The sequence below is a fragment of the Suricata suricatta genome, chromosome 7 (assembly GCF_006229205.1).
Source record: "Suricata suricatta isolate VVHF042 chromosome 7, meerkat_22Aug2017_6uvM2_HiC, whole genome shotgun sequence".
Classification (NCBI taxonomy): domain Eukaryota; kingdom Metazoa; phylum Chordata; class Mammalia; order Carnivora; family Herpestidae; genus Suricata; species Suricata suricatta.
Genome location: NC_043706.1, coordinates 32168848 through 32180889, shown reverse-complemented (window position 1 = coordinate 32180889; position 12042 = coordinate 32168848). Strand labels below are relative to the sequence as shown.

Here is a 12042-nt window from a genome sequence, read left to right as displayed (position 1 = left end):
CTCCCCTGCTCGTGCTGGCTCTCTCTGTCTCTCAAAAATAAGTTTAAAAAAATTTTTAATTAAAAATACATACGTGTATATGTATATGTACATGTACATGTACATGTATATGTATATGTATTTGCTTGAGTGCGTTTGAGTATGTAAGGACTTATACCAAAATATCAAGTCACTATGTTTAGCCTATGGGATTCTGTCTGTATTCTTCTATTAACGTTATTGTTCTGCTTATATGTCCTCTCCCAGCTCAAAACACATGTATTACTTCCACAATAAGAAGTTAAATTATCGGAGGGAAATTAAGAATTAGCGTGTTTCTGAAGGGTCTGCGCAGGCCTAAAATGGATCATTTTCCGACAAAACACAGGCTCACAAGCTCCAGCCGCGGCTGCCTCGCGCGTGTGTCCCCTGGGCGGTCGGGTTCCCAGCGGCACAGAGCCACCAGTCCCTCAGGCACCGCCGAGGCCACCCCAGGCAGCCCGCGGGTCCTCGCAGGGGGCGGAGCACGCCAGCCCGGAAGAGACACCGCGTCGCGCATGCCCTTTCCTTTCCAGCCCCGGGCCTGGACGTAGCAGCTGCCGAGGTAAGTTTCTCCGTGGTGCGGGTTTCATCGGCCTCCATCCTGGCCATCCAGTTGTCGTAGTCACCGCTCCTCCCTGGAGTCGGGGTGGGGGGGCCCCTCTCCCGCTCCCCGCGCGCCTATTTCTGAGTAGTGAGAGGGGCCGGAGGCACCCTTCGGCGGGTAGTGGGGTGCTGATAGAAGATAGCGTCCCGTTTGCGGAGGCCGAGGAGGGGAGGATGGGAGCCTTTGTGTCGCGGCGAGTCTTCTGGCCAGTTTGAGGACCCTGTGCCCCGCTTGCCCGCTTTTGTTTTGATCCGGAATCCCTCGGGTCTCCCTTCTCGCCTGGCCCTGCAGCCCTTGTTCGGTGGAAGAGTGATAGGAGATGAGGGTGCGAAGGCCTTGGTCCTTCGGTTTGGGGTCCTGCGACCCTGAAAGCATGCTTCGCCGTTCTGCGCTGAGTCCAGTGCCCCAAATGTCCCGAGAGTACAGAGTTTGCGATCATTATACTTCGTGGGCGTGAGAATGAAGTCTGGCGCGAAGGGTAACCCCACACCTGTTTTGCTCAAACGTCATAGCAACTTTTTCCTCGAACGTTTTTGGCAGCTGGAGGAGGGTAACTGGCGGGCTAGTTTAGAGAGGTTTGAAGTTCTCTTTCCTGCATGTTTTCAACCGTGTGGTTTGCGATATCTCAACCCAGGGGTCGTTTGGGGGTCATGAACTTGGTTGCTGGACCCTGGCTGTTTTGCTCAGAAGGGCTCCTGATGGTTTGATTCCCTCCAGATGTTGATGCCCAAGAAGAACCGAATTGCCATTTATGAACTCCTTTTCAAGGAGGGCGTGATGGTGGCCAAGAAGGACGTCCACATGCCGAAACACCCCGAGCTGGCCGACAAGAATGTCCCCAATCTGCACGTCATGAAAGCCATGCAGGTAGCCTGGGGGCTGCTGGAGTGGGGTGCAGATGGAGGGATGTTCCACTAAATGTTGGAGGCAGATCCCCAGGAGAGGCCAGGACAGCCAGAGCTGCTTGCCTCCTCGAAGGGCGCTGAGGTATAGATACATGTGAAAGCTCTTCTACGTCATTTAGCTTCCTTTTGCACCGAGTTTCTAGATTCAGGGCTCTGGCTGTGTCGTGACAGCAGTTTTCTCTTCTACAGTCTCTCAAATCACGAGGCTACGTCAAGGAACAATTTGCCTGGAGACACTTCTATTGGTACCTAACCAACGAGGGTATCCAGTATCTCCGTGATTACCTCCACCTGCCCCCTGAGATCGTGCCCGCCACCCTGCGCCGCAGCCGTCCTGAGACTGGCAGGCCGAGGCCCAAAGGTATGTTGCCCAGACGAAGGCTTGCTCTTGCTCGGGGGAAGGGTACATGTGAAACAGTGGGGCACAGAAGGGCTCTTAGAAGACACCATTGGTGTCAGCTGGACTTGTGGCTAAGTCCTGCAGCCTTCGTCCCCAGGCGTGGGACTTGTAACGGAACCACAGTCATGCTACGCCTTGCCGCCATCCCAGGGAATGCCATCAGACGGAGTATGGTCCATGCACGTGTGGTAGAGCACGAATAACTTTTCCAGGACAGAGGTTGTGCCTGTCTGCAAGAAGTCCCGAACAAAGCTGTTTCCCACATGTCAAAGAAATGGAGAGTTTATGGAGTTTCTCGGCAGTGGGAGCCAAAGTAATCAAGGGGCGCCCCCGAGGCTCCGTTGGTTAATCATCTAACTTTGGCCTAGGTCATGGTCTCACCATTCCCCAAGTTCGAGCCTCGCATTGGGCTTTGATTTATTTGATTAAAAATAAAAGTCAGATGCATAATCGTAGTGTGAAGGATGTGCTGGCTGGGGATCACTGCTGGCTCGCAGTCGCATTTTGTCACGATCATGGTTTTCTTTCCTTAGGTTGCGGAAGAACTTGTCATAGGAACTTTGTAGAAGGAGCAGTTTGTGGGCTTGGGTAATGAGATGCAGAGTCCTAACAACAGATAATCACCAGGGTGTCCAGGTTCCCTCAGGAGTCTGTATTTTTTGTGAACGCTCCCTGGGGGATTCTGTTCTGGTGGAATTATGTATCGGTAGAACAAACCTTCTCTACTGCCTCTTAGGAACCCCAGGAGAAAAAAACACTGTGCTCCCACAGATTCAGATTTAGTGGGCATAAATGAGGCCCGGCATGCATTTTAGCCACTCACTACAGGTTCAGTCTTATTTCTTGTACTTTAAAAAAAAAAACAGTTGACCTTGGAACAATACAGAGGTTAGGGGCGCCTCTGCATTTACTATAGTCTTCATTTATCAAAATCGTGTGAGTAGACCTCTGTGGTTCAGATATCTTCAAGATCAGTTACAGTCTATATTATAATTGTATGGATTCTAAGTGACATTCTAGGGTAACTGGATAGAGAGTGTAGGAGATTAACTTCTAGTATTCTAGAGGGTGTTTTAATTTTTTTTAACGTTTATTTGTTTTTGAGAGAGAGAGACACACAGAACGTGAGCCAGGGACGGTCAGAAAGAGAGGAAGACACAGAATCAGAAGCAGGCTCTAGACTCTGAGCAAGCGGTCAGCACAGAGCCTGACACAGACTTGAACCCACGAACTGTGAGATCATGACCTGATCATGACCCTGAGCTGAAGTCAGCTGCTTAACCCACTGAGCCACCCAGGCGACTCCTGGAGGAGGTTTTAAAAGTAACTTGTAAATCTGCCTGGCGGCATCTGGGTGGTTCAGGTCATAATCTCACAGTTCATGAGTTCAAGCCCTGCCTCAGGCCCAGGGCTGCTGGTTCAGAGCCTGCTTGGAATTCCCCTCCTCTCCCCCAAAATAAAGAAGCCCTGAAATAAGTAAATCTGTTTTAATATATATCCCACAGCCTAGTGAGGGAAGTGGAAAAGCCTGGGGACCAAAAGGTTCTTGGTGGCCTCTATATGCTGACTGTTGGAGGTGGAGCCTTCAGCACCTCTTTTCCCATTTGCACAGGAGACTTTTTTTACTTCAGAGATGGGTCAAGTTCAGAATTTTGGCTATTCAGATATTTGTAGAAGTGTTCGGATTGCTTAATTTGCCAAGTAATTGGAAAATGTGTATCTGTTGAGAAATGCAATAAAAAAAAAAAACAATTACTTTTGCAGATGGGCGGCAATTTAATTGTGCGTCTTCATCACATTTGAGGAGCCGGTGTCCGTGATAAAAAAAAATTTCTGGCCAGTAGTTCTGTGAAGAGTTCTGTCCCCTTTAACTCATCCTAATCAAGTTGTTGCCAGTGAGAACAGGAAGCAGTTTCACTGTTCTTGGCCTGGAGAGAGCAGCGCTCCCACATTGCCCTGCGTTCACAGTGTGTTTTAACTTGTATAGGTCTGGAGGGAGAGCGACCTGCGAGGCTCACGAGAGGGGAAGCCGACAGAGACACCTACAGACGAAGCGCTGTGCCCCGTGAGTAACACGTCATCTGGGTCGGGTGTTGGGGTGGAACCTCTGGGTCCGCGGTCACCTTGGCTGGGGCTCAGCCCGTGAAAATGCCAAGGTGACCAGGAAAGATTCTAGGTTCCGATCTTTGGGTCATCTTTAGTTGGAGTCCTTTGTATTTCTTGCCTTGGGCAGGGATTTGATAGATGGGATTAGGAGAAAAGCCCTCTTCACCAGGAGGACACAGAAGACTTTAGTTGAAGACCTCACCTAGAGCAAAACTGAAAAGTTCCAGGAAACCACGTTAGTTTGCGGCTGTGTTCCTGGTTGGAAGTTCCCTGAGGGCAGGGCCTGTTCACACAGTGTTCATGGTTTTCTTAACGCAGAAATAGCTCAAAACCTTGTTTTTAAATAGTAGGTGTTTGCATTGACTTGGAATAACGGGTGTTTGTACATTCAACTGATATATACACTGTGTCTGTGACAAGTCTGTTCTAGGAGCTGGGGAGACTGCAGTGCACTTAGCAGACAGGGTCCCCCTCATTGAGACTGCATGTTAGTAGTTGGAAACTGGTGAGCAAGAATGAGTATATGATCTGCCCGTGGTGTGGGTGCTGCAGGGAAAAAGTAAAGCGGGGGGGTGGATGGTGCAGTTTTCAATAGGGTTTTCAGGGGAAGTCACAGAAGCGAGATTTAAGGAAACATATGAGGAGGTACTGGGAGTCAGCCAGTAGCTCTCAGGGAGGGTGGGCATTAGGGCACCTGGCTTGTCTAAACCACGGAGACAGCCGGAGAGTCCGATGAAGGTGTAGGTCTCATAGCCCGTGGGCCACGGTGGGGCTTTGGGTTTTAAAGAGTCAGGATCTTTGTTGAGAAGCGGTTAATTGTAATATGAAAACAAGGGATATAAAGGGGAAGTTTCATTAACTTCTTCCACTTGTACTTCTTGTCACGGTTCCTGATTCTTCACATGTGAAATAGGTAGGAGCACTTGACCTGAATATGTTACTGGATAGTAAGAAAGAATTTCTCCAGTGCCCAGTTCAGAGAAAGTTAATGGTTGCTCTTATTAGAAGTCACATCACATGGGGAATCGGAGTAGTTCCCCAGAGGATGTGAGGTTGGGCCTGAGCCCCAAGTTGAATGGGAATGAGCATTTTAGGTGCGAGCAGCATGAACAAAGGTACGGTGTTAGGGACATGGTAGCTTGTTAAGTAACCTTTATATCCAGTGTGGGATTTGAACCTACAGCCCTGAGATTGAGTTGTGTGCTCTACTGATTGAGCCAGTTGTGTGCCCCAAATCCAATATACCTTAAAGTGTTTGAGGGGCTCCTGGGTGACTCAGTCAGTTAAGTGACCAAATCTTGGTTCCTGCTCAAGTAATGATCTCTCGGCTCATGAGATTGAAACCTGCGTTGGGCTCTGCACTAACAGCGTGGCACCTGCTTGAGAGTCTCTCGTTCTCAAACTTAAACTTTAAGAAAAGTAAGATGCTATTTTAACGTGAATCTGTATAAACATTAATGTTTTGCACTTTAAGAAAAAATTATGTTTATTTTTGAGAGAGAGAGCATGTGGAGGAGGGCCCCAGAGAGAAGGAGACCTAGAACCTGAAACGGCCTCCAGGCTCTGAGCTGTCAGCACAGAGCCCAGTGCGAGGCTCAAACTCACAGTGAGATCATGATCTGAGCCCAAAGTCAAGATGCTTAACCAACTGAGCCACCCAGGCTCCGCTGCGCTCTGTTAAAGTTTTGAAGTCTGATGTGTTTTGCACACATCTCCATTTGGACCAGTGGCTGCCATACAGGACAGGGCAGCACTGGATCGTCTCCGTGTTCTTTACCGTGCTCATGATGAAGTTACTTTTTCCTTCTGTGAGCCTTTATGCTCTTTCTCTCCCTCTGTAAGCTAGGTGCTGAAGCATGTAAGTAACTCATGGGAAGTGGGGGTCTCCTTGGCCTATATGAAGGGCACATAACACAGACTGGTCTGGGCAACCTTCCTGGACAAGGTGATCGTTGGGGCTGTGAGTATTGAGGGATGACTTAAGGAAGCGGGGGGTGCAGAAGTGGCTCACATGGTATTTCCCGCCATTGGGTATGCTTCACATGTGCTTCGTGGCGTACATTTGCTGACGTGGCTTTTCCTGCAGGATTAGGCTGGAGGACTGGTCTTCCTTGGTCTGTAGTAGCTCACGTCCTTTGATGATTCCAAATTGGTATTTCTTGTTCCAGCTGGTGCCGACAAGAAAGCTGAGGCCGGGGCTGGGTCAGCCACTGAATTCCAGTTTGTGAGTATTCCCCCCACCCCCACCCCTGTTTGCTCTCCATGGGCAGTCACTGTTCTGGCCTCTGCCCTGGGGGCTGCAAGTGCTGGGGATGTGGCGTAGGGGCCTGGGTCCCTCTTGTTGCAGCGTAGCCTCCTCCCCTCCCAAAAAATACAAACCAGGTTTTTACATTAAGGTGCAGCATACAAACTTCCATAAATATGTAAATTACTGAAACGAGACTCCTACACCCCTGAATCAATACTCCACATGGCATAGCGATTTCTTCATTGATGTGCTTCATAATTCTAACTCCCTTAAGTAGTTTGATGAATTAAAACTTACAGCTAAGAACTACAAACTGGAGATTGAGTGAGCTCCAGGACCAAGATGGTGTGGAATCCGGTCCTTCATCTTCCTTTAGATGGTGTGATACTGGGCACATCCCCTCCATGCCTCAGTTTCCTCGTCCTTAAAATAGAGGTGATGGTCTTAGCTATGTCGAGTACCCATGAGCTTAATTAATCTAGGTGAACTGCTCAGCGCAGGTGCTGGCGTAGATCACTGTTAAGGCAACAGCTGTCCCGTGCTGGGTGCTTCTCTGTGTGTTACACAAACACACTGTCCAGTGGGGTCCATATTCCCATTTACAAATGTGCAAACAGGTCTGGGAGGTGACCTTTTGTAGCCAGTAAAGAGCAGGGCTGGGACTTAATGGCCTGAACTCTGGAACCCTTACCTTTGGTAATGAGGCCTGTCTGGCGAACTGCTAATGCTGATATTCTGTTTTCTGTTGCAGAGAGGAGGATTTGGTCGCGGACGTGGTCAGCCACCTCAGTAAAGTTGGGAGATTGTTTTGTGTTGAATAAATCTGTAGCCGGAAAACATCTTGTGTGTCCTATTTGGTTTGCATTATGTGGCTTGACCAGGAATGATCTAAGGATCAGAATGTAAATGGGGCAAGACTGGATTGGTTTAAGGAGTTGTCTTCCTCCAGGGTGGCATCACCTGTCGCTGTTAGAGCTGCAGTGCTTGGCTGAGACCTGAGCCTTCTGTTGAGCACGTGCTCCCCTATTGAGTCCCATCCATCGTGGTGACCATTCTGGCGGGTAGTTGCAAAGTTGGCGTCTTCGCCAGGCTGGCCATGCGGGTGCCACTCTGCGTGGCAGGAAGGTTGCTGTTTTGTTAGGCCGGGAATGAATGAATTTCAATCTTCTCGAGGTTTAGGGTTTACACATTCAGGTGACAACTAAATCAAGATTGCACAAAATCCTCTGAAAGACTGCCAGCCATGTGAAGACCCCTGGGAGGTTTTGTCTACACGTAATCCGAGTAACTGCCCGGCTGAAGTGCTTGCTGTCCCAGGGCTCCTTCAAAACGAGGAGACACTCACCCAGTCTTCCTGGAGCCCCTGAAAGTGGTGACCCTGCATATGACATGAGTAAATGGATAAGAGCAGTCCTGTTCCTCAGTGCAGCCAAGTACCATCTTGGTAAAGGTACCAGAGGGCTTGGGGGACCATGTCTGGTCCTGCACTGCAACATGGCTGGCTCGGTGTTAGGAAGGGGCCATGAAGGTACAGCCGGTGAGAGTTCAAGGGCACAACCCTGCAAACAGGTATGCTGGGTGAGCTATCGGCATGGGCTTGCAGATCGAACCACGACTCACTGCGGTTGCAGGGAATAGTCCAAGGTTTTGAGGCAGCAGCTCTGGGCCAACTCGCAACTCTGGACATGCTGCCAAAGTAAGATTTTTCAGTTGGCAAAACTGGTAACTGATAGTGGACCATAAGGGGGTGCGAGGACTTGGGATGCTACAGGCCAAGCATTGTGTGAATTTGGACAATAATTGAGATGCCTAGTAAGATCTTTAAGTGGGGTGGGGTGCCTAGGTCGCTCAATCAGTTAAGCCACTCGGTTTAGACTCAGGTCATGATCCTACAATTGGGTTTGAGCCCTGTGTCAGGCTCCGTGCTGGTGGTGTGGACCCTGGTTCGGATTCTCTAAACTTTTAAAAAGACAAAAATTTTAAATCTTGGAGTGGTTTTGTGCTGGTAGCCACCTGTTTCAGTCTTGATAGGCACTTACAATTTGGGCCACAAGGTGGCAGCCGACAGCAACTCCCAGTGTGCACTTAATACTTGGTTTTGGGAGATGAGCTTTGTATTCTGAACCACCAATAAGCAGAAGCTTGCTTTGGCCGGAAGAGGTGGTGTTTGGGGAAGCTGTTTCAGTGCAGCCTTGGCTGCCTTGTCAAAGATTGCTTTTTATCCAATTTTTCTGCTGGCTCAAGTGATGTCAAGTGGTTTGCCCGTGTTCACACGCCTTGTGATTGTTTAACCTGGATTCCACTGTGAAATGTTAGTAGCTCCCGGCCTTCCTGCTTCCCACCCAAGCCAGGGAGCGAGCAGATGGGCTTCCTCTAAAGCCTTGATTTTTCTGGCCCTTAAAAATGTTACTTTTTCAGCTCGGGCCCCTTGCCAACCCTCTCGCTCATGATTTCAATTAGCCCTAGGATGTGTTCTCCAAGATCACCCATGGACTCTGGGAAAACCCAAAGAATCTACAAAGGAGAGTCCTCGCCCCTGGATTAAAAAATAGCTGTTTATTGCTGCTGGGCAGCCCCCTCCCCCTGCCTTGGTAGATTGGCTGCTGCCGACCAATAACCATGGACTAGCTGTTCAGGGGTCAGTGTTAAGTGCTCTGGGAAACAGAAGCCTCAAGATTTGCCTTCAAGGACTTCACAGTCTTACTGCAGAAAACAAAACCAAAGCCAAACATTAAAAGTCCATACGCGGGGCACCGACTGGCTCTGTCTGTAGAGCATATGGCTCTTGAGCTCAGGGTTGTGAGTTCAAGCCCCATGTTTGGTATTGAGCTTACTTTTTAAAAAAGTTGCTTGTCAAATACTACCTAAGAGGTAAACGATTATGTCCAGAGCTAGAATGGTTGAATGTCAGCTGATGTGACCCACAGGTGCACTTGTGGCTTGGGAAGGTTCAGATCAGTCAGGACATCTTGGAGAGGATTTACTGGAAAATAAAAATGTCAGATGGTGTCAGGTTATAAGACTCATGTAAAAAACTAAGGGTTTGGGGATAAAAATGGATGTTGATTATTACAGGTGCCTAAGAACGTCACCTGGGGTGGCTGGTTACAAGGGGCAGGGGGAGGGTGCCGGGGAGGCTCAGTCACTTAAACGTCCAATTCCAGCTCAGGTCGTGATCTCATGGTTTGCAGGTTTGAGGCCCACATCAGGCTCTGCTGACAGCTCAGAGCCTGGAGCCTGCTTTGGATTCTGTTGTCTTCCTCTCTCCCTGCCCCTACCCAACTCACATCCTCCCTCCCTCTCTCTCCCTCCCTCTCTCTCCCTCTCTCTCTCTCTCTCTCTCTCTCTCTCAAAAATAACATTTTTAAAAGGGTGGGAGGCATGCAGGGAGAGGCCTCCATGGCCACATCTATCAATGAGTGAAAATTTTGGGATAGTTTTGGCCCATCTTCCAGGGTCAGTTTCCATCCTGGCCCCACATCTGCCCACTAGCCCTGAGGCCTCACCCGGCCTACCACCACTACTACTACGAACAAAGGTTTCACAGGGTCTGTAAGGGATTTTGGAAGCCAGCAGCTGAAGAGACATTTTCCAATTTAACACAAACTTCCTGATACAGACACAAACTATCTCTCCCTGAAACATAGTCCCCCTATAGTAGTGCCAAGAGCAGCTTTAAGTCTGATTCTTTTAAAGTCCTAACTAGACCTACCATGTGCTTATGTTAGGTGCTGGGAGACAAAGATGTTGAGAAGGATGCCCGCTGTAGCCCTGAAGACAAGGAGCCACTGGAACACTCCTTAAATGGTTGGATGGGCCTCCAGCAGGGCAGTGTGGGTCCGTCATGGCCTAGGAGTTCCCCATCCCAACCCCTGTCTCCAGAAGCCAGCCCACTTACTGCTCAGACTGTCCTCCAAGGTTTGAGAATACAGCCAGTAGCAGCAGTAACAAGGGGTCATGGGCTCCTACTGCTGCTTTATATTGAACTCTTAGAATGGATTCATCAGCCCTTTTACTTAGACCTTGGAGAAAGATGGGAAAAAGGAGTCTTGCTGAGAGCACTTATTAGGGTGTTTCAAGGCCCACAGGTGAGGGAGATCTTGGTGGCTTGATCACCATCTTGGGACACGGTTTGCCTATTTCCAAGGAGTGTGAAGCACTCTTGGCCTTCAGAGGAAGTATCAGTGACTTTGGTGAGAGATGGCCTTTTTTGGTTAGGTTTTCAGACAAGGACTTGGTCTTAGGATGCTATGGGAAGAAGCTGGTCGTCTACTGGCAAGTAGGTGACTGGGCCTAGAATGGGAGCAAAAGTGTAACACATCGTCCTGCTTCAAACTTCCCTCCTTGTCCATGCCTTAGGCCACTAATAACTTCCCCTTCCCAAGAGGTCCCCTGCCCCTAGCTTTGCCCTGCCAAGATTATTTTTTGGAAACACAAATGTGAACAAGATATTCCCCAGCTTAAAATCTTTCAAAAGCTCTATGTTGCCTTCCAGAGTCTTCTAGAATTTAAACAAATGCTGAAGTCCTCGCATGGCCCGATGGGTCCATCACAACTTCGCATCTGCCTACCAAATCAAGGCTCCAAATTCCAGAACCCAGCTAAACTAGCTCCCTCTCTTTCTCGGCTCTTCGCATGCAGTGGTCCATTTACAGGGAAGTTCTTCCACCCCACCCCACTCTGGGTTCTTATGCTCCATTCATCAAATTAAATATCACCTCCAAGAAGCCTTTCCTGACAGAACCCACCCCTACTTCAACATCAAGTTCCGTGTCTTCTGGTTGGTGCCCGCGGCATCTCAGCTGAGCAGGCGTGTTGGAACTGCTCGAAATTTTGTTCATTTCCTCTCTGACCCTGAGCCTCACTCCAGGGCCCAGCTCAGGGCCTCACAGGCAGTAGCACCTTTGTAGTTGTAAGCTGCGGGATCGATGTCCCTAAAGAGTTGTCTCAGATGCTGTCCCCTTGTGTGGAAAGAACACTTGTAAAGTTAAAAATCTCTGCAACCCTGAATTAGGAATATAAAAGTAACTGAGACACATCCTTACTACAGAGGTTCTGCTGGAATTAGGGCAGACCAAGAAATATATACCAAATAGTGAAGAGCCTGGTGGCAATGCCTAGAGTTTTATTGCTAGCCTGTAGGGAGGAGAGGGGCAAACGCTATTCGGGGGAAGGCTAGTGGGTCCTTGACCAGCGGACCACCCTGACCATCTGAACTGAATACTACACTTTGGAATAAGACAGCATGAGGCAGTCATGGTGGCTGAGCCACGTGGAGCCCCCTGGAGCGTGGAGAAGCCCGGGCCTTCCTCGGCCAGGTCTAGGACTTGTCTTATTTTCAATTCTTTTCTTTTTCAGCTCTATTGAGGTATAATTGACCAATGATACAGGGCATATATTTTGACACATAATCCAATCAGTTTTTACGTACATATATGCCCATGAAATCAAGATGAGGAACCTACCCATCACTCCGTGAGTTTCCTTCTGTTAGTTTATAGTCCTTCGCCCTGCCCCACCCTCATCTCCTGGTAAACGGTGATCTGCATTTTGTTGTATAGGTAAGTTTGCGTTTTCTAGAGTTTTATAAACATGGCATTATACAGTGTGTGTTCTTTCATAGTGTGGGTTCTTTAGCACCATTGTTTTGAGATTCATCAATGTTCTTGCTTGCATCAGTAGTTCTTACTGCCATGTGCAGTAAGTGGATACGTGTGGATATGCCACACATTCTTTTTAACGTTTATTTCTGAGAAAG

The 12042-nt window shown here is 48.8% G+C and overlaps 1 protein-coding gene across 1 annotated transcript; it reads left to right on the top strand.

The window, feature by feature from the left end:
* Positions 1 to 497: 497 nt before the first annotated feature.
* RPS10 (ribosomal protein S10) lies at positions 498 to 7123 on the top strand. The gene is made up of 6 exons (XM_029943474.1): positions 498 to 583; positions 1343 to 1492; positions 1720 to 1891; positions 3918 to 3995; positions 6205 to 6260; positions 7036 to 7123. The coding sequence occupies exons 2-6, from the start codon at positions 1343 to 1345 to the stop codon at positions 7075 to 7077; spliced, it is 498 nt and encodes a 165-aa protein (XP_029799334.1). The 5' UTR covers positions 498 to 583; the 3' UTR covers positions 7078 to 7123.
* The last annotated feature ends 4919 nt before the right edge of the window (positions 7124 to 12042 follow it).